General features: G+C 46.6%; 2 protein-coding genes across 18 annotated transcripts in view; one reads left to right on the top strand and one right to left on the bottom strand.

Moving 5' to 3' along the window:
* Positions 1-381: 381 nt before the first annotated feature.
* ZYX (zyxin) lies at positions 382-20691 on the top strand. 16 transcript variants are annotated; one of them, XM_068956643.1, is made up of 14 exons: positions 382-473; positions 768-924; positions 2466-2614; positions 3381-3540; positions 6602-6752; positions 11260-11519; positions 14357-14538; positions 15671-15763; positions 16058-16561; positions 16899-17040; positions 17124-17293; positions 17451-17629; positions 18445-18565; positions 18997-20691. In XM_068956643.1, the coding sequence occupies exons 6-14, from the start codon at positions 11270-11272 to the stop codon at positions 19105-19107; spliced, it is 1752 nt and encodes a 583-aa protein (XP_068812744.1). In that variant the 5' UTR covers positions 382-473; positions 768-924; positions 2466-2614; positions 3381-3540; positions 6602-6752; positions 11260-11269; the 3' UTR covers positions 19108-20691. The 16 variants fall into 16 exon arrangements, with proteins under 16 accessions (XP_068812744.1, XP_009683444.2, XP_068812776.1 ...); XM_009685149.2 differs by lacking the exons at positions 382-473; positions 768-924; positions 2466-2614 and having other exon boundaries at positions 3394-3540; positions 6333-6752; XM_068956661.1 differs by lacking the exons at positions 382-473; positions 768-924; positions 2466-2614; positions 3381-3540; positions 6602-6752 and adding exons at positions 6901-7061; positions 8540-8638.
* Positions 20465-25278, bottom strand: part of EPHA1 (EPH receptor A1) — a 40671-nt gene continuing 35857 nt past the window's right edge. For both annotated transcript variants that reach the window (XM_009685143.2, XM_068956595.1), the window contains one exon: positions 20465-25117. In XM_009685143.2, the coding sequence (XP_009683438.1) occupies positions 25039-25117 (79 nt within the window). In that variant the 3' untranslated portion in view covers positions 20465-25038. The remainder of the gene's footprint in view (positions 25118-25278) is intronic.

Here is a 25278-nt window from a genome sequence, read left to right on the forward strand (position 1 = left end):
TGAAGTCTGAACAAAGAAGTTCTTGTTCTTTGTTATTGGTATCTCTTATTATCTCTTATCCCTTACAATTTACTGTATCTCTTACTGCAATGGAGAAATGCAGGCTGTTCAGTGTTCCCCTTCCCAAAGCAAGTGGACAACTGGAGCTGACCAAGGAGGCTTCTTTGCTTTCAGGATGTTCCATCTGAGAAGGCTGTCATCATCCAGTGCCTACCTATACATTGTGTGGATATCATATATGGATGGCTCTTGCACTGTTTTAAATTTACCATACCCTCGCACAAATCTACAATCTTTACTGTTTTGCTTTAAAAGCCTGTTTTCCATACAAGTATATACTTTCTTTTCTATCAAATCTCATTTTTTGTTTTATATTTTTAAGATAGAGGCTTGATGGGCAAGATTGGGAGGACACTGTTTTAGAGACCATGGCCATAAAGGCAGACAAGCAGGAAGCAAAAGGATTATTGCTGGTAGGTCCCAGCAACTCTTTTTATGAGGTTGAACACCAGGTGTGAAAGTGTTGGGAAGAAAGCTGTTGGTGGGAGGCCCAGTTATTTACAAATAGCTTTGTAAATACCCCATTTATTTATTTTGGCAGCAGTAAGTGTAATGCTGTCTCTGGAACCATCAGTCACTCTGCAGAAAATGGTTTGATAGGGCTTCTCTCATAACATGGCCCACCCTGTTTTCATCAGAAACCTGATGAGATCCCACTGGCACAGTTTCACAGGCATTTTTCACTGCCTGCTGTTCCCAACTTTCAGCCAGGGCTGTTGCAGACATCACTTGGGACTCAAGAATCCAAGGGAAGAAGTACATTTCCATAGGAAGCCTGACAACTGATGATCTCCATGTAGATTTCAGCCAGCCAAATGCATACCTAAAGCTGCTTACCTGGTAACTGAAGTGTTTTGGATAAGGGTAAGTAAAGATACCAAATAACTTGTTTCATGAGCCATGGAAGCAAAGGGTCAGGAGGTGTGCCAGGTTACCTAGGAGATATGGTCATCCTGTTGACCTTCATCAAGACAATTGGAAAATGCCCTGGTTGAAGGAAGTGCCTCTCCAGAAATGCACATCAATAGCTCAGTTGTTTAATGCTATGCCTCAAGTCCTTGTCCAGGCCATCTACCACTGATAGCGGTGACAAGCAGCGATGGTTCAGGTTTAATAGAAGGAAATCCCTTCTCATTGGGGTAAAATACCAATCCAGAAATTAGGCTATGCCTCTGTCACCTCAGCACATCTTTGGAGAACCAAATGGGCAAACTGTCAAAGACTTTGTAGTATGAGATAAACCACTTTTTGAAGACCTCTCCTGCATTTTAAACGGCAGCTGTGGCTACTGAGCTCTCAATATTACACAGACTATCTACAAAGTGCTGAGAATTGGTGGCCTGTAGCTACTACTCTCCTATTCTCCCCAGCCAGTAGCTCTCATACAGCGCTTGATCACGTTGCTAGAATTAACTTAGCAAACATCTTCTGTAAGGCCTTTCACATCGTTATGTTTTCAACCTACTGAAAATCATAATAGCTTGAAGGACAGCTCTCTCCCATACATTGTCACTTGTCACAGACCTGTAGCTGGTACTGAAAGCTGGTACTCCCTTGCAAGGCCCTGATAATTACACCCCCAGCCCCAGGAAACAGTCCAAGATTTGTGTCTCGTCTGTAATCATCCTCTTACTCATATTGGCAGTAAATTAATCTGCAAACATACTAGTAGCCACATGTACCAAGCCTGGCAACTGCAGAAAACTCCATACAGCTCCATAGTTCCTGCTTTTGCAAAGCAAGGCCTTGAGGAACTGCACCACTTAAAGTTGTGCTGAAACTGTGTTTTATTGTGCAGTTTGTAGATAGTGTTTTTCTTAATATTTTCGGCAAGCAGACTGTCAGACCGGGTGCCTATATTGTTTGTTTCTTGTTTTGCTCCAAGGCCTTGGTCCTTTCATCATCTATACTATGCACATTTTAGTTTGTGTCAGGACTTCAGTCTGGACTAAACCAACTATTTATTTTGGTGAGGCTCAAAAGAGAGGGTAGTTCACTTCAAGGTCCACACCTCTATAGGACTACACCAAGTTTCATTCTTCCTGCCCAGAACAATCTTCTTATGTACTCCTAGTGTTCTCACAAGTCCAATATGCTTTCATGCCATGCCCTGGCACATGCATTGCACATCTTTGTTAGTCTGCTACAAAAAGAGAAGATTAGCAGTCTGCAAAGCCACCCCTCCTTATTTAGCTGTGGGGCTTCTTCTGCAGCAAGAAAATAATGACACTCTGGTAGAAAGGGGCCACACGGAGACTGGAGAGATCAAGATACTATGCCAAGGTAACGTTGTTGAGACTGCCTATTGTTTGGCTGTAGCTCAGCACCTCTCTCCCTGCAATACTGAGTTGCACCAGATGCTTCTCTGGGAGGCCACCACAGAACTTCTCCCTTTGTATGAGCAGGAGGAAGCTCAGAATGAGACCCAGGGGAGTTGAGAGCCTGCTTTTTGCTGACTGGATCTGGGGGAGGAACCCTTTTTCAAGGATGACATCCTCCCACACACACACATACTAAATCCCCTAGCATGCAACTAGCTGTGCACCCAGCTCTGGTGAGTACATATCTTTGATTACACTTATTTGAAGGAAGGAGCATAGCATATTTGTGCCGTGCTTAGGAGAATACACTCCATACCAATGAGCAGACAGGAGACTTCTGCCACAAAAACATGGCACTTAGAAAGAGTCTTGTACCATGCCCAGGTACAAGGGCATGCCTGGCAGGCTCCCAGGTCTGTTTCTTTGACGGACAGCTCTGGCAGACAATATTTGTGCATAACAACTAAACATGTCACAACTTGTCTTACTGGAGGCAAGGCATGGGGCATAAGGTTGTGGATATGACAAGTGTATCAATGCTTTCCAAGCATAATTGCCTCTGATAGGCATCCATACCCAGCCATACACATACCAGCCTTGTCCCAATTCAGCTGCGTCCCACTGCTTTCTCCAGTCCTTGGCTGACCATTCTCAGTTTTCTGGAGTCACAGAACAGCTCATACTCCAGCTGTGGGGAAGAGATATCCACTGGAACAGCCTCCTTGCTTTCTTAGTCTCTCAGGCCCAGAGCCCTGCAGCAGTGAGCAGGAGGGAGAACACTGTGAGAGAGAGATGAAGGCCTCCAATGAGCACTCCCAGGAGCCATGGAAATGCAGGCCCGCCATCCTGCTGAGACATGGACAGAGGCAGCATGGACCCTTGGGGACAGGAGCCAATGGGACAGAAGTGGGACTGAACCCAGTCGGTTGTTCAGAGACCTCTCTAGGAGAATTCATGATCTTTGCAAATAACATTCTTAACTGCATGCCATTTTTACAGATACATGAGCATGATGAGGGTCAGAAGGACTGGGGGCTCTGTGGTCTCCAGTGTGGGCCTCTGCATTTGACTCTATGGCATCCAGCACTCAACATGCATCCAGCATGGAACTGAATCACTGCACCCTGACACCTCCTTTCAGTGAGGAGAATGAGGTCTGGTAAGTGCCTCCTCCCTTTCCTGCACATCAAGGCAGACTGTTTTTGCAGCGTGATGATACCTATGTAGTAGCTGCTTGCCTGACCCCATGCAGGTGCAGCATGGGCCTGATCTTCTCTGTACCTCTTGGCCTGAGGACCAGAGCAGACCCATTATATATTCCTAACTCTTGCAGTAGGCCCAGATATAGTATTTAGATATGATAATATAGCACAGGATAAGCGTATGAGTAGCAGCTTAGCATAAATCAATAAAATGTAGTTAGACTAAACAGAAGTTACATGATCAAAAAAGTATCCGAGATGCAACACAGATGTGAGACAGGACTTTTTGTTGGGCAAAAGGATAGGAAAAATATATGGACTGCTAAGTAGCACTACTAATTGTTACCTAGTTAAGACTGAGATAAAGTAGTATTACTATATCCATTGATATAGATGAAAACTGTACAGATTCAGACATTTTATATTATTAACATAACAAAAGCATCCTGTCCAGCGTCCATGTTGCTTTCTTCTGACCTCGAACCTATTATCATCACAAAGATTCCCATCCACAGCTACCCGAACCCTCTTGAAACGTAGTTGCTGAATCTAGGTAAGATTTTATGCCCTAAAAGTTTAATTCCCTATTAGCATACCTGGAATCCTTCCTTTTGCATTCAGGGACTTATTTTTTTCTTCTCTTACCTCTATTCTCATTTTCATTTTGTAGCCACCTAATCACTGTTAGCATACTCTTCATCTCAGTGCAACACATGTATTTGCCATATCAGTTCTGTATTGCATTAGTCTTTATTTACTCATTGTACCACATGACTGAACTGCCACTTAAGATTCTTTATATCTGTTTACATGAAAAATCTGTCTCTTTAAGGTTCCTAGGACTCTCAGAATTTGCCAGATTTGGTTTGATGGCTGACACTGGGGCTTGCTTCTTGCCACCAATCTCAAAGAAGCACCCAGCTAGAACTTTAGATGTTCTAAATCCTTTCAACATCTGCTTTGTAGTGGGCTTTGTAGTCATACCACCCTGTAGCTATGGAGCGGAGTAGCATTCACACCATAATACACTCCAAAATATCAGATCATATTATCCATGGCATGGGGTGGCCAAAGTGAATCATCCAGAGAACTGCTAATTCTAGAAATGAGAGTCAAATATGTGTCCTCTGGCACAGCAAGCTGAGCATACCTGCTGATCGACCCCTGTACCCAGACAGCTAAGCTCCTACTCAGTACTCATATTTTGCTTCAATTGATTAGATTTACTGCAACGGTATACATAACAAGGCGCTAACATCAGTGTGCAGCAGAAAAATGTCCACCCTTCCAAGCAAGGAAGGGGTTGCATGAAGGAAGGTTCTTAGTGTAAGGGAGATTCTTATTTTCTTTCTGGAGGAATCAGAACTAACAAAGGGAAGGTAGCTGAGCTTAATTTCCAATGACAAAAGCACAAACTTTAAATCAGGTATCTGGCAAGCATGAAATCTGATTTAACTTCTTTTGCTCCTAGGTATTCTGATTTGAGAATCAGCGCTCATAGTGACGAGTTAACACAAATAGGAGGGCGTGCTTTTCCTTTTTCTTATTCCTGTGCTTGAGTTGCTTTCATGAGCAGGTCTCTGTGGGACCCATGAGCTCATGAAAGAATTTAGAGTGTAGTTATTAGTGCACTGGCTTTGGCAGCAAAGCTAACTCAGAAGTCTGTCCCACACCATCCTCCTTGCCCTCATTGCCTGTTTCTACTGTTCATATCATAGTTTGCTGCCCCATCAGTCATTCCATTAAAACTATCTGTGAGACTGAAGAACGAATCAGATATTTGAAATGATCCTGGTTAAAATGATCCTTTTTTTTTTTTTTGAAAAATATCCACACCGCTGGATAAAAAGCATTTCTATTCAACCAGCAATAAACATACACCACATTGCTGAGAAAATCAAATGTGCAAGCATCTGGATTTATGGGGACATGACCAGAAAGAATGGGGGGGAAGGGTGAATTTATTTGTTTTGCACTGACATCTTTCCCCCAGCAAGGGGGAAAAGGATTGTCTGCACTAGAAAAGTGACGGTATTAGAACACCCAGCACAGCACAGAGAATATTTCTATATCCTACACAATTACTTAGTGCACCAACCATGATAGATAACTAGGCTGATGATGTGCCTACAAAAATGCCAGTAACTTTAGGATTATAACACTCTTTAGCACCCATGTAAGAGCTATACATCCCTAGACATTTCACAGCTATAGATCAATAGTTCTACAGTTACAGCTAAGGAAGCAGTGAGCTGCTCTGTGATATGCAATGCAATGGGAGGCATTTTCATATGGTATGCAAAAATAAAAAAACCTCACAGAGGGCCCAACTTTTCTAACTGTATCAGCTGGTTAAATAAAAGATGTTACCTCTTTGTACAAACCTTGCTTGTAAAATTAAAGATTTGTTTACACTGGATTTCTTAAGCCTTGTTGAACCTGTATTTTTATAGCTCTCTTGAGTGGACATATTGCAGTAGTGCACACTGGGAGTCTAACTGGTGTGGCTTACTCATCAACCTGTAAGTAACTTACCAGCACTGGAGGGGTTTACCTATCTATGTTAGTAGGTAAATCTTAGAATCAGACAAGTCCCAAATCTCCTGAGCGTTACCAGATAAAATAATTCTTCAGGGAATTTGCAACAATAGGGGGGTATTAACACCAGTATTAAGGCCAAATTCCAAAATATAATGATTACACAAAGCACAGGAATTCTACCTTCTTTGATGCCCCTTTTTCCTAACAGGCTTAGAAGCAAGAAGTAACAAAGACTGGCATTGGAAATTACATGCTCTGTTTTGCTGGGTCAAGCTCTCCTGGCTCTAGAGCAGGACCGAGATCCCAGCCAGCACTGGAAATCAAACCGAAGTACAGCACAGGCAACCCAAAGAAGAAGTTCAAGTGGCTAATCTTTGAAATAAAAGAGTTTAGTCTTTGCCTTGCAGCCGGTAAGAGAAGAACAAGTCACTTTTTTTGTGCTGTGGAGTCGTCTGAGGTTTGCTTTACTTTCTGAAGGGTCGGGGGAGCATGAGTCAGAAGCTCTGGCAGCTGCTTCACGCGAGCAAGAGGCCAGCAGGGACCCTGACTCACCAGGGCTGCTAAGTTTCTTTCTAAACTCCAGCTCAGCGACTGGAAGTGAAGTCACGGCGTGGGAGTAGCTCTGGAGGTAGGGAAAGAGGGAGGAGCAGCGGGTTCGCGAGAGCCGAGGAAAGCGAGCCCGGGCCGGGCGCGGCGCGGGCGGCCCGGGGGGGGGGGGGGGGGGGGGCGGGGGGCTGGCCCGGCCCGGCCCGGCCCGGCCCGGGAGGGGGCAGCCCGGCCCGGCGGAGGCGTCGGGAGCGGGTCCGCGCTGCGAGGCTACTGTAAGGCAGTGGGAGTGGGGCGAGTGGGAAAACCCGAAGAGCCATTTCTCCTTCGTGATTGCTGGCAGGGAGACGAGTAAAATCCCTCCTGTGTAAAACCCGGCGAGGTAGGCGAGGTATGAGCCCCGGGCTCCCGGGGCTGCCTGTGCAAACCCCCTGCCCCTTTCGGTGCGCTCATTGCCCCGTTACCTCATTGCCACATTCCCTAGCGAGTGAGCTCAGCTGTTCACACAGCCTCTCTCCTTATATGGTCAAACAACTTTGCCTGGGCGAGGCTTTTTTGCGAGTTGGTAGGAAGTGTTTGGGCTCAGCAACTCCTCCAGCCCTCTCTTCTCCCGGCTCTCGGGTGGCCGGCCGTGCGGGGGCAGGGGGAGCCGGGCGCCGACCCCCCGGCGTAGCGGTTGCGCTCCCGCGGTCGCGCACCTTCCCGCCGGGGTGACTTGTTGCCCTAGGGGTGGCGTTTGCCCCTTGCGCTCCCTCGCAGCCCCCTCCCCACAGGTGAGTCTCTTCTCTTTGCTTAGAGAAAAGCTTTTTGTCTGCAATCCTGCCTGCGAGCCCGGAATGCACTTGCGGGGAGCGAGGGGGGGGGATGCTGACTTCCTGACACTCCCACCGGGGCTCGGAGGCTGCCTCTCCTGCCGGCATAGTTGTCTGCCTTGTACAAAAGTCGCTTGGTGACTTTAGCACTGATTTATGGCCGTGCCCCCCTCCCATCCCCCCCTTTTTTTCCTCGCCCTTCTGGGGAGAGCAGCTCCGCTTTGAAGGGTTTGCGTGTGCGAATCTGGTGAGTTTTCTTCCCTCCCGGCGAAATGGAGTCAGTTAAACATTCCTGTAGAGCTCTAGCCGTGAGGAAGAGGGAGGGGATTTTGCCTGGTTTTAGTCGGGACAATCCGTCTTTTGTGTGCGTATGGATGAGTGAGACACCTATGGAGCCTTTTTCCAGATGTGTTTAAGACGGAGGAATCTAGGAGTCTTTGTGCATGAAATTTGTTTAACTTATAAGTTTCTGTCTCTCTGGGAGTGCCCTGAGAAAGTGAAGAAGCAAGTGCTTGCAAATTCCTGGAACTTATTACTATTTAAAATATGTTTGCATAGCTTTGGGGTTCCCCCCCCACCCCTCCTATAGAGAGAGGCAAGCCTGGGGTAGGTGGAAAAGCTTGGAGCCCTGAATGTCCCCCTTCCCCCTCCCGGTTTTGCTCAGGCTCTTATCAGCTATGCAAGCTGTAAGGTATGACTTTGCTCTCTTTGAAGCTGTATAACTTTTGGTCAGGCTGAGAGAACTTTCCAGAATTAGCCTGTATGAGAGACTGAAAATAAACATAACTCCTAAATCTGCTTGCTCTGTTCACTTCATATTCCTATATATATTTTTGCTCTAGCTCTCCTTCCCTTCCCCTCTGCTGGAAGGAAGTTGGCCATAGAAGTTGAGTGTGCATTGAGGAAGTACAGATGCAATGTGAGACCACAGTGCAGGACTAGTTTTTACTAGGGCTCCCTGAGTGGCTTGAGCCACGACTGCTTTCTGCCAACAGAAGTTGGAAAACAACACTCAGCACTCTCTTTCCTTGTATTTCTTCTCCTTTCTTTACCCCAGCAAAGGAGCTGAGCTTTTGGAGCTGAGTCTTGGGGCAGGGAACTCAAAGTTGCTTGGGTGTACAACAGGTGGCTGACCCACCAAGGGACCTTCTAAGAGGTGAGCCTAGTTGGCTGAGGGAGGTGGTGCTTGGTTCTGCCCTGGTATATATTCCTGCTCTCTGCTAGAGAGAAATAGTGCGTGAAGCAACTAGGTACTCACACTGTGTCCTTTAGGGACACCTTTCTTCATAGCGCCACTTGAGTCATCTAAATGCTTTTGCAGCAGGAAGAAAATCTCTCCCCTCAGGGAAAATGTGAGGAGGTGGATTTGAGATTAGGTTTGTCTGTGTGATGCTCCTTCTTCACTATGTTTTACAAACAGTGCCACAGGACTTGTGTAAAATGTGTGTTCCTGGTAAAGCTTAGATGGTATTGGCAGTGGGGAGAAGCTCAGTAAGGCCAGCCTTCCTCAGCCTCTCTGGTGTGTGCGGGGGTGGACAGACAAACTGAAGTGAGGATGAGCAGGGGCAGCTGCTGGATGGCGACAGCTCTGAGCAGAAAGAGCCTCAAGTCTGACAGCATACAGAGAAATGAGCTGTTTTGGGATCGGGGGGGATAGCAGCTGCTGGTAGTGAAGCCAGCACTTATTTTGTGAAGCAGCTGATGTCCCCAGATTGTCTCTGCATTGACTAATCCCAGTACAGATCATGATCAGAAGTGACTGTCACTGTGATGTTCAGATCACAGGCAGGCAAGAGCATAAGACGGCTAATTCCACTAGAACCACTACAAAGCGGTTCATTACTCCATAGTGAAACAGGCTGGCACAAGGTAGAGTAAGTGCCTCCATCAGTTGGAGTCTCTAAAGAAATGCTGGAGGCCTTCTTGAGAGAGAGAATGACTGTGTAGCTTGCATGGAAGCTGCAGGCTTGAGGGAGAGAGTCTGTTCTTCTGATGTGCAAGTCTGATCCCCTGGTGCTCTGAGGGATTCAGGACAGAGCTGGCTAATTACCCTTCTGCCTTGGCTCGTGTTCCACACTAGGTCATCCAGGCTATGCTGAGCACTGATCTTTGGCTGCTGCTCACTATTGCAGCCTTTTCTTATGCTCTCACTAGCCCTGCACAATTTGTCAAGCTGTGTGTAACTCGCCAGCCCTGCACAAAGGAAACAAAAAGTGCAGCAATGTGGACTTAACGTTAGTTTATGTCTTCACACACTTGCAATCTGGAATATTTGTTACAGGTAGCTGCATCTTGCTGTCCTAAACAGAGTACTTGGAAATGGGTGTGCAGGTCTCGGCAGCAATGGGTGAATTAGCGGATGTTTGTGGCGCCAAGGCTGTCCCAGCAGCTGTTATTGTCTATGTGAGAGAGGTTGGCATTGTGGAAGGATGCAGGCTTGAACGTGCCAACTTGAAATGCTGGCACGGAGCCCCTGTGCTGGCGGAAGCACTTTTGTGCCTGGGTGTTAGGAGGGCTATGGGCATGCCAGAGGTTACAACAAAGCATCTGGTTTCATGGAGATTTTTAGTACAGATGAGTTTTCTGGCATGGATTCCAGCACTGCAGGAATCCTAGAAATGTGGCTCTTGTCATGAGACCCATGGCTCCTGTGACGGCTGGCTTGGTGGGGCTGTCCGCTGGCTATGAGTTTGGTGGTGGAGAAGAGGGAGGATTTGCAAGCCTGCCTGTCCTAAGTGGAGTACTTACCTCCCGCACATGCTCAGCTCAGCTATTCTTGCATCCCCACAGGCTGTTCTTGCACACAACTGGGCTGCAGCTGCATCACTTACTGTTCTGCTGTGCCTGAACTGAGCGCTGTCTGCAGTAGCGTTCACTGTACAGATTGCAAGCAAAAGGGATTGATTCGAAGGTGCTGTGCGCACAGGAGAGGCTGGCGGGGGGGAGGGGAACAGCTCCAGAAGTGTTGGCCAGACATCTAAGAATTGCTTCCTGGTGGAGACAGAGCACGTGGCTGGCTCAGCCAGTGAGGGGCAGAGGGAGCCTGTGTCACTGACTCCAGTGACAGGAAGGAGAGCAAGGCACAGGGGCCAGCAAGATCGCAGACGGCTGTGCCAGGGAACGTGACGTCAGGGAGCCCCTTAGCCTGCGTTTCGTTCTGCTTCTGTTGCAGCAGCCTGCGCTCCCCTGGCGTGCCAGGGGCTCGAGGTAAAGGGGCTGCGATGGAGGAGGCAGGTGGCATGCCATGGTTGGAAGGGTTGAGGAGGATGTTACCAGGGATATCACAGGATGAGGCCAGGAGGAAACAGGTGGCACTGTCAGGCAAGTGGGGGAGTAGAAATACTAATTCCACTCTTGAGACAGTGTATGTGAGGGTGACCTCCTTAAGGTGTATGGAGCCAGGTGTGCAACTCAGGCTGGCTCAGCAGATGACTTTCTAGTGACTAGCTTCATTCCTCCCCTGCATATGCATGGGGATTTGTCATTCTGTGGAGAGCTTAACTTTCTTTATGGCAATGTGTGGCTGGCAAGGACTTCTCTGTGCTCAGTGCTGTACTGAGTAGAGATGATAAGGTGTCCTGGTTCAGTGGAGCTGTCTGAAGTTTGTTCGTTCTTTTTCCTGTGCTGGTCCTGGAAGTACTGTTTTGCTCAGGCCCCTTAGTCTCTGCCCTGATTATAAGCTCCTGTATCCCTCTGTTTCATGTATTCCTGTGTATTTATTTCCGCTCTGCCCTGAAGATGACTTCATCTGTTTCTTTTCTCATTTTTCCCACCGAGTGCTGAGAAGATGACTTCCTCAGGTGCCCCAGGGACCCGCATGACATCCACAGTCAGTATCAACATTTCTACCCCATCCTTCTACAACCCACAGAAGAAGTTTGCGCCTGTGGTTGCCCCAAAACCCAAGGTGAACCCCTTCAAGACTGGGGGTGTGTCAGAGTCGTCATTGCCACAGCCTCCTGGAGCTGGTGCCCAGCGTGCTCAGATGGGAAAGGTGGGGGAAATTCCATCAGCATCTACATCCATGCTGGCAGAAGGTAGGTGAGATCTGCCATGACAGATAATGGAAGATAGTTTTGTTGTAGATGCTAGCAGGGTCTAGAGTGAGATACAAGGATTGTGAAGTGGGCAAAATAATTCCAATAATTTGGTCTCAAAATACATAGTGTCTCCATTAGGGAAGGAGCAGGGAAGGTGATTCTGTATTACACTGGTGTTTTAATAAGGCTGGAGGAATGAAATGGATTTTTAGTGGTATTCCCTAAGTGTACAGTTGTGCAACTGCAGTCAGATTCTGGCCAGCATGTCTGAGAGCAAATATGTTGCAGGGAAGTTGTTCCCTGGTGGTGATGAATCACACTGTTCCCTTTCTTGTTGATTCATCTCAGCATGAGTTGGTTGTCTCTGACTGTAGAGATCCTCTTCTGCGCTTGCCATCTTCGCTGCTGGTGGTGGGGAGGAAGAAATAATTGCATGAAAAGAGGGTGGAAGCTATCACAAATGTGAAGTCTCACTTCCTGTTTATGTAGTTTGGGTTGGGTGTGTTTTCCTATGTAGAGGGACTTCTTGCTTTAGCTGCCTTTTTTAATATATATTCCCTTTTTTGACCTCAAAGGAGCAGAAGGCTCCTGGTGGCATAGCCACATGGTTGGAATAAGTCAGCATAGGACCGCTGGAGAGCTCAGTAAGGGCCTGTTGGTCATGTTTAATGCTGCATGTTACCCTAGGATCCTATCAGGGAGCATCTCAGCCAGAACAGATATGTTCAGATAGTGGTAACTATCTCTTTCACTGTCTAGCGTAGACCATACAACACTAATGTTTGACAGGTTAGTGTGATAAATTAGTGGGCAGCTGATCTGATGTTAGGAAGGCTGGTCCTGCACTCAGAGGAGGCAAATGATTAAGCTGTTGTTTCCATTGCACAAGTCACTTATGTGTTAGTGCCTCTGTCTCCTAGAATTGCACAAGTGCTAACTTGGATGACCTTTCTATTATGTGCGTTCAGCTAGAATCTTGTGTCTGTAATCCAAGGTCTCACCTTAGGTTTTACTAGTATAGGTGTGGGGGTTAGAGATGTGTGGGTGGGAAGGTCTCAAATTGGCACAAATACATTAGCTGAGGGACTAAACTAGGTTAATGGAAGCTGTTAAAAATTATTTTATTTAATATGTAGCGTGGGTGAAGGATTGGGTTTTGTTGCCCCACTCCTCCATCCTCCTGTAAAGCGTATTAAGGAGGAACTGACTTGAGGGAGATCAACTTAAGCCAAACAGTTCTTTTGCTATGTGCACCATTGAGTAAGGGCTGCCAGCAAAGCTGTACTGGCAAAACATCTTAAATATAGATAAAACCAAAACTCAGTCATGTGATGACAAATACATCTGATACTCTTTGATCCTTCTCTGCCCTTCCTATTCTGCTCCAAAACCAAATAGTAGTAAAATGTAAAGCCATAGCAATTGGTCTCTTTGTATTAAATGACAGGATGGCAGAGTTAATATCACTGTAGGAATGCCCTGTTTAATACTGATCATTCTATAAATTTGGTACAGTAACTTTATGGGAACTTTTGTGAGTGTGAATAATTCATAAAACAGGCTTTTAGTGCATCTGTTTGAAACAATATATCAGCAGATCAGGGTTTCATTTCTGCAATTTTCTTTAACTACCAAATAGACCAAAAAGCAAATGTATACAAACTTGATCCAAAACTGTAGTTTCAAATAAAAAATGCCAGCCTTACTTACCTTTTTTTCCCATAAGCAGAAATTCTGTGAAACAAGAAGAGGCGCTGCATACCAATACAATTTATGCATTCCACTGGCTAATAAGATTTAAGCTTGCATTTTCTGAAATGGGCAATATCTTCTCCTTTAGGTTACAGATGAAGTTCTGTTGAATTCTGTGGTCAACAACTGATTATAAAGATGAGACAATTTGATGTCTGCTGTTAAGAGGCTTACATAGAGCAGCAGTAGGGATGAACTCTCACCCTACTGCTTGTTGGGGCTAGATGGGAACAGTGGTGTTCCTGTATATCTACGAGAAGGAGTATAGGAGATATCTGCTTGTTTTTAGCATTCTTTGCTGCTTCGATGATAAGAGTCTGAACATCTTCCTCCCATATATGGTGACGGGAAGAGGATTTGCACTTATGTGACTGTGTTGTAGAAAAGATCTTGTCTGTTCCACATTATCTGCAAATACAAATAACTGGAAGCAGTAGAGTTTCCTTCTAGGAGATGGAGGCACTCTGAAGCTTTCTGCCTGCTTAAAAGGGGTCTGAACCATGTCCTAATCTATACCAGGCATGGGGACGTTTTTAGCCTGCAAAAGAGAAGCTGCTTTCATCTTCCAGAAAATGAAGTGGCTTCAAAGATGCCCTATATGCATGAGGGACAGTTGATCTGATTTCCCCCCCCCCCCCCCCCATTTGTTGCTTGCAGTGCTTGGTAACCAGCTGCAAGGTACCAGGTTGTTTCTCTGTAATAATACAGGCTCTTCTGGCCCTTGTGTTGTCAGCTGTCATTCCTTCAAGTGCTGATATGGATTTGGCAATCTGGGCCAGTTACTGGTGAGGGAAGCACATGCTAAAGACCAAAGGATGAGAGGAGGAGTAGGGAAGGGCACATTAAGGCATGCTTCTCAAACCAAGAATGTATACAATGTTAACTGTTCCCAGTGACTAATTGCAGTAGCTGTTTCGGAAAGCTTAAATGATGGCATAGAGCTTGGACAAGGTGAAAGCCAGGCTGCAGTTCTCCTTTATGGGTACTGAGGACCCCTTGTTGTAATACTCTCAACAATCCTTGTGGGATTGACTAAGTAATAAATTATTCAAACCTGTTTTTATTCTCATTCTTCCCTATAGAGCTGCCACTGCCACCTCCTCCCCCTCCAGGAGATGAGGCAAGTCTCTCCTCAAACTCTGCATTTCCTCCACCCCCACCACCTTTTGAAGAGCCTTTTCCCCCAGCCCCAGAAGATGTTTTTCCTTCTCCTCCTCCACCAATGTTTGATGAAGGGCCTGTGAGCAAGGTACCTGCCCCACAGGTGAGTGAGGTCTAGGGAAGTGTAATTTCTTGTAATGCTCTGGATGTGTGAGTTGGGACAGTATCTCAGTACTCTCTAAACTCAATAGCAGGAAGCAGTGAGATCTGGGAGGGTGCTACCAGTTTACTCACCCCTTCATGGTCTGCACTGTCCTTTTCCATAAGATGCTATGGAGTAAGCTGTGGAAGGTCAGCAGAGACAAATGCTAAGTCCTGCATCTGGGATGGAACTACCCTGTGTCATAGTAGAGGCTGGGGTCAACTGGCCAGGGAACAGCTCTGCAGATAAGGCCTGGTGAACACAAGTTGACCATGAGCCAGCAATGCACCCTTGTGGCAATGCAGGCCAAGCAAAGGCTAGGCTGCATTATCATAAATGTAGTCAGCAGAGCAAGGCAAGTGATTATACCCCTTCTTCCTAGCTAGTGAGGCTGCATCTGGAAGATTGCTTCCAGGTGGGTTTCCCATTATAATACCCACAGAGGAATATTAAACTAGAGGCAGTCCAGCAAAGGGTCACAGAGCTCACTGGGGGGCTGTAGTATGGGATATGGGAGCTGAATTTCTTCAGCCTGCAGAAGAGGAGGCTGAGGTAGGATCCAACTGCAGCCTTCAATACCTAAGGGAGGGTTAAGAGAGAAAACAGAGCCAGATTCTTACTGGGGCACAGCAGGAGAACAAGAGACAATGGACACAAGTTGCAGTATGGGAAATTCCTATTGGACAGAAAAGCTGTTCCCCTCCCAGGGTGGTTCACATGACACAGGTGCTGAAAGAGGCTAGGGAATCTGCATTTGTTGGAGGTGTTCAGAAAACACCTGGACAAGGCCCTGAGCAACCTGATCTAGCTTTGGAGTTAGCCCTGCTGTGAGCAGGGGAATAGAGACCTCCAGAGATCTTTTTTCCATCTAAATCTTTCCATGAGTCTCTTTGGACTGTACATTTCCCACTACTTGTAGACTGTCATGATTGTGCCCTGTTCATCCTTGCCCATTTGATATCCATTCAAGGCCAGGAGAAGATCTGTACCACAGTCCCAGGTGTCAAAATCTGCTGTTTAGGGGATACACCTGGGTCTCTGGCTGTTCCTGTAATATGCTGTGCTCCCTCTTTCCTCATGGATGGTGGTATAGGTACGTGGCAAGATGAGCAGCATTGATCTTGAGATTGACTCACTATCCTTAATGTTGGATGACATGGAGAAGAATGACCCCTTCAAATCCCGGGTGAGCTGCTCTCCAGAGTGTGTTGCAGGTTGAAGGAGAGGTGACTGGTAGCTGAACAGAGGTGTGAGAAGGGTTCTACTGAAGATTCAAATGTCTAGATAAACCATAATGAGAAGGCCTACCTGAAGGACTGGAAAGCATAGATCTTGCAACTTGTCAGAAATGCTAAATATGTACCAGTGTGGGGGCTCTTATCGTGGGTCTGGGATAGTTACTGGCTTACTGCTGTAGAGGGCATGTTTTCTTCCTCCTTGTTGATGACTGCCTGTTTCTTTCTGGTTTTTCCATTTACAGGTATCTCCAGGATCCACGGATTCTCTGGAAAAACCATCTGCCCCAAAAGGCCATGTGGAAATCTCATCTGCACCCAAAGATCCTCATTCCTTTCCTTCCAAGTTCACTCCAAAGCCAAGTGGAAACTTATTTTCCAAGCCCCTTGGAGTGGATGCGGTCCCTGCCCCAGCCCCATGGACAGCCCCACAGCAGCACAGAGAGCCCCCAGCACCAGTCCCTCCACCCCCCTCTCTCCCTCCTGCTCAGCCTGTCCCTAAATACACCCCGCCTCCTGTTGCTGGCTCTCCTAAGTCTGGGTCCAAACCAGGTGCCAGCATTCCCATGGCTCCCTCAAACTCTACAAGATATCCTACCTCCCTTCAGACTCAGTTTACAGCCCCTCCACCTACAGGTCCCTCCTCACGGCCTCAGCCTCCCAGTTTCACCTATGCTCAGCAGTGGGAAAGACCCCAAGTACAAGAGAAGCCACGTCCTGCAGAACAGCCTGCTCCTGCAAAAGACACGGTAAGGGATAGAGCCACGGGTCCAGTGCCTTTGGACAAGCACAGCAACCCTGGGGGTGAGGTTGGAGGAGAGGGATGGAGGATCTGTCCCTGGCTAGGAGGAGGAGTTCCCCATCTGAAAGAGGGCACCTTGCATTACCTTTTTTGAGAGATGGGACTAGGCACAGTGGTGGAGGGGAATATAGCTTTATGTAAAGGTGGAAAGAAACAGGCATAGTGGATGGTAGATTCCCCCCTAAAGAGAGGAGGTATAAAGGAGATACAAATAGGTTTATTAGGAGTAGGAGGGGGCCTGTCCTTACTTGTCCTTTGGGACTGAAAGTCTATTCTACCTGCAGCGTAGACCCACAGGCTCCAATGCAGATCCCCCTAGGGGAAACTCTTCTCTGACCATGAAGGAGGTAGAAGAGCTGGAGATGTTGACTCAAAAACTAATGAAGGATATGGAGCACCCACCTCCAACAGAAGCCACTACTTCTGGTATGTTCCCTCAGTGGACAGCAGCAGGACCAAGACTGTGGTGGGTTTTCTTCTCTCTTATCCCTCTCTCCTTCCACTGGCAGAGCTCTGTGGCTTCTGCCGGAAGCCCCTATCACGAACCCAGCCAGCTGTGAGAGCCCTGGACTGCCTTTTCCATGTGGAGTGCTTCACCTGCTTCAAATGTGAGAAGCAGCTGCAGGGGCAACAGTTCTACAATGTGGATGAGAAGCCCTTCTGTGAAGACTGCTATGCTGTGAGTGACTGGGACAAGGGCTGTTGGAGAGAGCTGAGCTCAATGTGCCTGATATCTCTTGTTTTCCTTTCCACCTTTCATTTCACCTGTCTGTGGTGTAGTATCCTGGGGGTAGGAGATTGGATTAATGTGTCTTACTTGTTTCCTTTGGGCCCAGGGGACCTTGGAAAAGTGCAGTGTCTGCAAGCAGACTATCACAGACCGTATGCTGAAGGCTACCGGTAACTCATACCATCCTCAGTGCTTCACCTGTGTGATGTGCCACACCCCTCTCGAGGGGGCCTCTTTTATTGTGGACCAGGCCAACCAGCCTCACTGTGTGGATGACTACCACAGGTATGGAGAGAGCCCATGCATGAGGTGTCTGAGAGTGTTGATTTTTCTCAGACCTGTTTAATTTTGCTGCAAAAATAGTTTACTTGGGCTGGGTTGTCCTGGTGATCAAGGACATCAAGTTGAAAATGAAGCAGCGCTATGTCCTTGTAGCAAAGAAGGTTAACCATATATTGGGCTGTATTAGTAAAGTCTTCAGGGTGAGGGAAGTGATTATTGCCCTCTGTTCAGTACTAGTGAGGCTGCATCTGGTGAAGCCATACAGTACAAGTGAGATGTGACCTGCAGTGAGTCTACCAAAGGCTACAGAGATCATTGAGGGCTGGAGCACTTGATGTACTAGAAGAGGTTGAAGGAGCTGAGTTTGTTCAGCCCACAGAAGAGCGTGCTGAAGTGGGGCTCTTAATTGTTATCTTCAGCCACTGAGTAGTGGGACTGTAAAGAAGATGGAGCCAGACTCCTTCATAGGAGTACAGGAGGACAAGAGGCAACAGACACAAGTTGCAAAGGAAATTCTTACTGAACATAAAGAAAAACATCTCCCCCTTAAGGTGGTTCAGCATTGGTGCAGGTGCCAGGAGACTGCAGCCTTGGGGATGTTCAGAAATCACCTGGACGAGGCTCTGAGCAACCTGATCTAGCTCTGGAGTTTGCCCTGCTGGGGGCAGGAGGTTGGACCAGAGACCTCAGAGGTCTTTTCCCACCTAAATCTTTCTGTAACTTATTCTTCTGCTGCTGCTAGTCCTTTTATGTCAGAGTGAGAAACCTGCATTGAATGCCACCACTGTGGTCATGGTCTCTGCATTTGTGTGTTGCAGGAAATATGCTCCACGCTGTTCAGTCTGTAGCGAACCTATTATGCCAGAGCCTGGAAAGGATGAAACAGTGCGTGTGGTGGCACTAGAGAAAAATTTCCACATGAAATGTTACAAGTGTGAGGTAATCCTGGCCCCCCTCCTCCCTTCTCTCTCATCCTACCCCCTCAGTCCCCAACATCACCAACTGGGCACTTTTGATCTTGTCTACCCTGACTCTGGTCCCTTTTACCTAGGAATGATTTGAAGCAGGTTCAGAAAAGGATTGGCTGTTCACAGACCCTGGGGTCCATGATCAAGGACTATGCAGGGTTATAGCCTCTAACATCCCTAATACGGCAATTTTTTATATAGGGGGAGCATGAAGGGAACAGATCACAAAAGGGGCTGTGTGCTCACATGCTCTCCCAAAACAGTGTCTTCCATTAGTACCATCAGAGAGAGAACCCTGGGCTATGTGGGCCATTGGCCTGGCATTTCTTACATCCTTGACCACATTTACCCTACTGTTGGCTGTCATTGAGCTCTGTGTTTGTCTCTTTCTTCCCCCTTTAGGACTGTGGGAGGCCCTTATCCATTGAGGCAGATGAGAATGGCTGCTTTCCGCTGGATGGGCACGTACTGTGTATGAAGTGTCACACGGCTCGTGCCAAAACAGCACGCTGAGGAGCTTGGAGTGGGCGTACCAGTTAGATCCCTACACCCCATACTCTTCCCTTCCCCACCACTGTCCTGCCCTTCCGCCTGGCAAGGCAGATCCCTACCTTTCGGAGAGCCTGTCAGCACAGTTCTTTCCTCATGTAGGATTCACCACTCCTAGACTTCACTCTGCGCACCTGCCAAGGAAGCACCCTTTCTCCAGTCACCGTGTCCCTGGCCACAGTGTATTCCAGGCTGGGGACTGTGAGTGAGGTGGGCAAAAGACCTCTCTCTTCCTTTAACGCTCTTGGAGCAACAGCTCTTGACTAAGACCAGCTCTCCACCACCATCTGGTGGAAGTAGAAAGAATGACCTGATGGCAGGTGCTGGACAGGGCTGGGCATTCTTCTACTCCATGGAGCCAAGACTGGTTATTAGACATTAGAAGGTGGAAGCCTCTGTCTCAGCGCTGCTTCTGTCTTTTGCTTTTCTTTTTTCTTGTACCACCTCATTATCAGGATGCCTTTTCTTTTTTTTGTGTGATTTTTTTTTTTGTTTTGTTTTTCTTCCCTGTTCAAAGTGTGGAGGCAGAGCATACTAGGAATCTCTGTTCTAGTTGTGTGAAAAAGCTAGCCTCCTCTAGCCAGGCTGGACGCTAGAGTAGAAAACCAGTCCAAAGAATGTGTATGTTTACAAATAAAGACTGTCAAAAGAGCTGGCAGCATGTGCTAAGGAGGTGCCTCAATATGTTGGTGAGAAATCACCAGACTGAGGAATGCCTCCCCTTTCCAATGGGGGGATGTTTTCACTGCTGTCGGTGAAAGCCCCAATGTAACAACGTACTTGTCTGGCTCCGCTTCTTACTCTACTGAGCCCTATTTCCTGGGTTAGAACCTCTCAAGCTGAACAAACTTTCTGGATAACTATATTGTCCAGTCACTGTTTTGCATATAATAAAATGTGGGTGTGGGGTTTTTTGTTGTTGGTTTTTTCATTAATGTCTCTGCTCTATATTTGTTCAATTGCTCATGAGAACTATTAGTTTAGGTAGTAGAAAATGTATACTTGCTATTTCACTAAGCCTCCAGGGCTATTATGAATCGGAAAATGGCCTTTCTCTCTCCACCTCTTAGTCTCCTTTCAAGTTGTTTAGTTTCCTACTTAACTTCCTGTGCCTGGAGAGTAGCTTTCCTAAGTTAAATAAATGGAAGACTGCATTTCAGTACAGCAAGACTGTAGTCTGCTTGGTGTGTTACTGGGAGATGGGTTATTACAGTCCAGTTGTGCTAGACTGGAACCAAGTGGTCGGGGTACCAATTTTTGCTTGTTTTGCCTTAACTATTGCTACTCAGACAGAAAGTTTGTGCTTGATGTTTACTCGGTCTTAATGGTTTTTAAGTGTGGCATTGTCTCCATAACTGCATGTGAAATGTGTCATTGAAGTGTAGGAACATTGAAGCTTACCACACAGACATTACTGTACCCTACTCTTGTTCTCTTGCCAGCTTTTGAGAAGTCTTTAACGACTGCAAATTTAGCCAGTAAATGCCTGGAAATTCCCCATAGGATGAGCAAGCAATAAATGAATTTGTGTATTTACTTTCATTTTAATTTCTTCCCTGAGTTCTTGCTGGTTCCTAGGTATCGTTTCCCAGAATGGTTGATGTTAGGTTATGTGGTTAGAGGCTGGCACCTACAGCCACAAAAGTGCACAGAAAAACAATGAGAGCTGGGAGGAGAAGCACCCTGACCCACCTTCTCCCAGCACTATTGCAGGAGTACTATCAGCCCCATTACCTGCCTGTGAAACCCATCAGGCTTAGTCAATGGGAGAGGCTCTCTGAATCGCCTTGCAGTTACTGCCCACGTGAGTATGGAACTGCTTATGGGATGCAGGGAAAGAGCGTTTGGGGATTGTACAACACTTAGGGCTTGTGTAGGGGAAGGACCAAAGGCAGGAAAAGGGAATCCTCAAGGAGACGAAGCAGCATAGGAAAACAAAGGGAGAAAAGGGGCTAAAAAGGGGCTAGCTGGAAGTAAGTAGCTTGCTGGTCGGTATGCTTGTCAGGCTATGCCTTGCATCTGGTCAGTGCTGTCTGTCTTGTCTCTCTTATTAAAATCCATTTCTAGCTACTTCCCTGGGTGGGACTCTAGTCTGTGTGTGTGTATGGAGGTCTAAGTGCCAGGAACTGGAGTAGGGGCCACAGGTCATGCGGCCCTTGGGTCTGGGATGCCAGCAACTGGAAAGACAGTGTGTATACTGTGTGGTTGCGTAAGTCGGTGCACAATTGCTAGCGAACATCAAAGCACAGTAGCTGGCGAATAGGATAAGAGGCTTGGGAGCTGTGTACTGGAGGGGCCATAAGTCTAGGCCAGATGCTGGGAAGGCCAGACAGTCTGAGTCAACTGCTGGAGAGACCAAGAGATCCAAGCCAGCTACCCTGGGGCCTGGAGTCTGGCTACTGGTAAGGTCACAAGTCTGTACTAGCTACCAGAGAGACCAGTTTGCATCTATGTGTGTGTGTCTGTGCATGAGGAACTAGGAGTCCAGGGGACCACAGGGCCAGTTACAGGGTAGACTAAATGACTAAGACCAATTACTGGATGGATGCATGCAGGCACGTGTGTGTGTGTGTGTGCACACGCACGTGCATGAGGGGATCTGAGCACCAGCCACTGGAGTGGAGCTGTAGGCCTCAAGGGTTCATATGTCTAGGTGCTAGCAATTGGGTAGACCAAGGGGTTCCAGGTTCCAGCTACCGGATAAACTGAGTGGCTAAGACCACCTTCTTGGAGGGATCCATATTGTACATATGTATATATTTTCCACTAACAGTTTTTCATCCTGATCAGCTGGAGAAGGGAACAGGTTTCAGACTATTTGCACTGCCTGTATCTGCATGAATGCTGTGTTTTCTGTCTGTGTGGCCAGCTATGTGTGTGTATATATGTGTAAGTATATAAATATATGAGGGTGTACATATGTGCCCACTGGGAATACGTGCTCAGGCTTGCTACTGGCTGGATCTGAAGGCATGGATCTGGGCAGGTTCATCTGTATCAGCTATGAATTCAGCAGCTCCTAACAGTCAAAATTAGAAGGGACCTCTGATGATCTTTCAGTTCAATGCCCCTGCTCAGAGCAGGTACAATCAGAACAGGTTGCTCAGGGCTGTGCCTAGTCACCTTTGAGCATCTCAAAGGACAGAATCGCTGCAACCTCGCTGGGCAACTTGTTCCAGTATTCAACTGCCCTCACAGTAAAACGTTTTTTTCTTATGTTTAAAAGAAATTTCTTGTACTTCATTTTGCACCCATTGCCTCTTTTCCTTTCATGGGATACCACCAAGAAGAGTCTGTCTCTGTCTTCTTCACTCCCTCCTATCAGGTGTTGTATATGGTGGTAAGACTTTCCTCCTTAACCTTCTCTTCTCAACACTAAACAATCCCACTTCTCTCAGCCTCTCCTTGTTTGGCACATACCACTCCTTGGTATGTGCTCCAGCCCCTTAATCCTCTTAGTGGCCTTTTGCTCAATTAACTCCACTGAGTGCATGTCTCTCTCTTATAGTGGGGAGCCCAGAACTGGACACAGCGTTCCAGGTGCTGAGTCTCACCAGTGCTGAATAGAGGGGAAGAATCACCTCCTTCAACCTGCTGGAGATGCTTTTTCTAATGCAGCTCGGAATGCTGTTGGCCTTCTTCACTGCAAGGGTGCATTGCTGGCTCGTGTTCAAGTTGTTGTCCACCAGGACCTGTAGGTCCTCTTCTGCAGAGTTGCTTCCCAGCCAGTCAGCCCACAGAATGCACTTGTGCATGGAGTTATTCCTCCCCAAGTGCAAGGCTTTGCATTTCCTTTGCATTTTCTCCATGAGATTCCTGTCTGCCCTTTTCTCCATCTGTTGAGGTCCCTCTGAAAGGCAAAGCAGCCCTCTGGTGTAACAACAACAACTCCCAATATTGTATCATCTGCAAGGCTAGGCCAAAGTTTACCTATGTGAGAGGCACGTTTGTATCTTGCATCAGCTCCATTGGAGCTTGTCTTCTTGCCTTGGTATCTCCCATGCAGCAACTTTGTTATCTATACTTCATGTTCAAGACCCCTATTAGCAAGATTGGACTTACTGATACACTAACAAGACTTATAAGAGCTAATCTTGTCAGCTGTGTCTCTTAGTAATAGTTGCAGTAACTTGAGTAGCTGAGCTAGAGCATGTAGCTCGTGGTTCCTTGTGTATGCCCTTCTGCTTCTCCAGGTGAACAGAAAACACCCCTCTTGCTTTAAGTTACTTCTTTGCTGCTTATCCTTTCTGAGTAAGCAAGATCTTCCCAGGAGCAGGAGTGTTAATTTATGCCCTTAAGACTTTGGATTATTATAGTCATGAAAACACTGATAGGTATCTACAGCAACTGACTGCTGAATGACTAACACTGTGATGCACTCACCCTCTTCACCAGCCTAGACTTAGCTCAAGTGCTGAAAAATGATTCTTGAGGTGAGTGCAGCTGACTTTCCCTAGGTCAGATATGAACACTCAGTTTGTTTTTTGAGGAAGTCTTAGGAACAGCAGAGAAATAATTTTTTCCCTTCCTTTTGAATAGTCTCTTCTGCAGCAGCTGGAAATACTGCTTGCATGTATTTCATTGAACTACAGGAGCTAGCGCCTAATACTTATCACTGTTTAGGGATAAATACAGGTGCTATACAAAGATGGCCTTGGCTAATGGATGGCTAGAGCTGTAATTGAGTTTTTAAAAAAAAAAAAAAAACCCTAAAGTGATCAGCCATACATACATCCTTTGGTCCTATTGCAACTCGCATTTGCACAGTAAAACTGCAGTTAAAATGGCTGTCAGACATAAGCTTGGCTGAACCACCTCAACGTCGATGTAAGCACCCGACTAGAGCTTGTTATGTATATACTAAAGCAAAGTTCCCAGTAGTACTTGAGGTAAGCTGAAGAACTCTAACACAGCTTGCTCTGCCACGAGTTTATTTACAAAATATTATTTACAGTTTATAGCACCTCTGTCTTGAACTCTGATAAATAATATTTCCTCCACAGAGAAGGAATAAGACAGACCACCTAAGTACCTGTTAAAAACACCCTATCCAGCCAAACAAGGCTATTCCCTCTTTTAAAAAGGGGCAGAGAAAAATGGGTACTTAAAGGGTGTTGCATTACATGGCACAAGTAAAGGTATTAAGCAGGATGGAGAGATGCAAATCTCTCTGCTGAAGTGTGCATGTGCAAGACAGCAACATGCTGAGGTTACATGATTACTTGCGTTACAGCAGGGTGTGCTGCTCCTTCCTGTCTTCTCCTCTTCTCCAGAAAAAAAAAAAAAAAGTACACCATGACTTGATGGTGTTTAAGGCAATAATAACTGAATTAAAAAATATATATCCATTATCAGTAGCCTTGTGGAAGACTATGTTATTCCCATTGTGGAATAAGGAAGATAGAAGGCTGCTGAAATGAGGAAGAAAGGATGCCCTAGCATCCATTCACTCCCTAGAGTGAATGGGCCCAATCTCTACATGTCTGTGTCCTTGTGCATATTCCCTGAAAGCCCACTCTATCTGAAGCCTCATCTGCAGTCTTAAAACATTTTTCTCTTTAATTGTTTATATCTTTATGTTTCTGTGTGATTCACTGAAGGCCTGAAACTCCAGTATGTGGACTACAGGGATCATTTAGTGCTACACACACCAGATTATAGAAGACAGGCCTGGAAACAGATTCTAAAACCAGTGCCCTGAAAAAGTACTGATGGCTGCTGAAGCAAGGAGAACAGAAATGAGAGCAGGTGGTGTTGTCTCAGGAGTCTTTTCAGTCCTAGTTGTTTTGCTTTGCTTGTTTCAGTCACTCATTTGGAAGCAATTGCCATAGGAATGATTCCAAGTGATATCTGGTAGAACTGGGCATTTGTCAAGTTTAAGAGAGCAATGATGGATCACTCTTTAAAGCCTTGTATACTACAAAGGATCCTCTTCTGGTGGCCTGGAAGTGACACTCCCATCTGTTTCAAGTCCCTGAAGGAAATAGAGAAAGAAAGAAGAAAGAAAGAAAAAATGAATTGCTGTTCTTGTTTCTCGGGACTGGAACGTGGGGAAGGATAGAAACAGTTATCAAGCATTAATTCAGATAGCTTCCTTCCCCTCAGTGCCTGCTGCCTCCTACTGCTTCCTACATT

Source organism: Struthio camelus, chromosome 1 (genome assembly GCF_040807025.1).
Source record: "Struthio camelus isolate bStrCam1 chromosome 1, bStrCam1.hap1, whole genome shotgun sequence".
In the NCBI taxonomy this organism is placed as follows: domain Eukaryota; kingdom Metazoa; phylum Chordata; class Aves; order Struthioniformes; family Struthionidae; genus Struthio; species Struthio camelus.

Excerpts from the sequence above, each read along its gene's own strand:
- ZYX (XM_068956643.1), top strand. The coding sequence starts at position 11,270 with ATGACTTCCTCAGGTGCCCCAGGGACCCGCATGACATCCACAGTCAGT. Across the intron at positions 14,539-15,670 it reads GCAAGGTACCTGCCCCACAG|GTACGTGGCAAGATGAGCAG; the intron begins GTGAGTGAGGTC and ends ATGGTGGTATAG. Across the intron at positions 15,764-16,057 it reads ATGACCCCTTCAAATCCCGG|GTATCTCCAGGATCCACGGA; the intron begins GTGAGCTGCTCT and ends TTCCATTTACAG.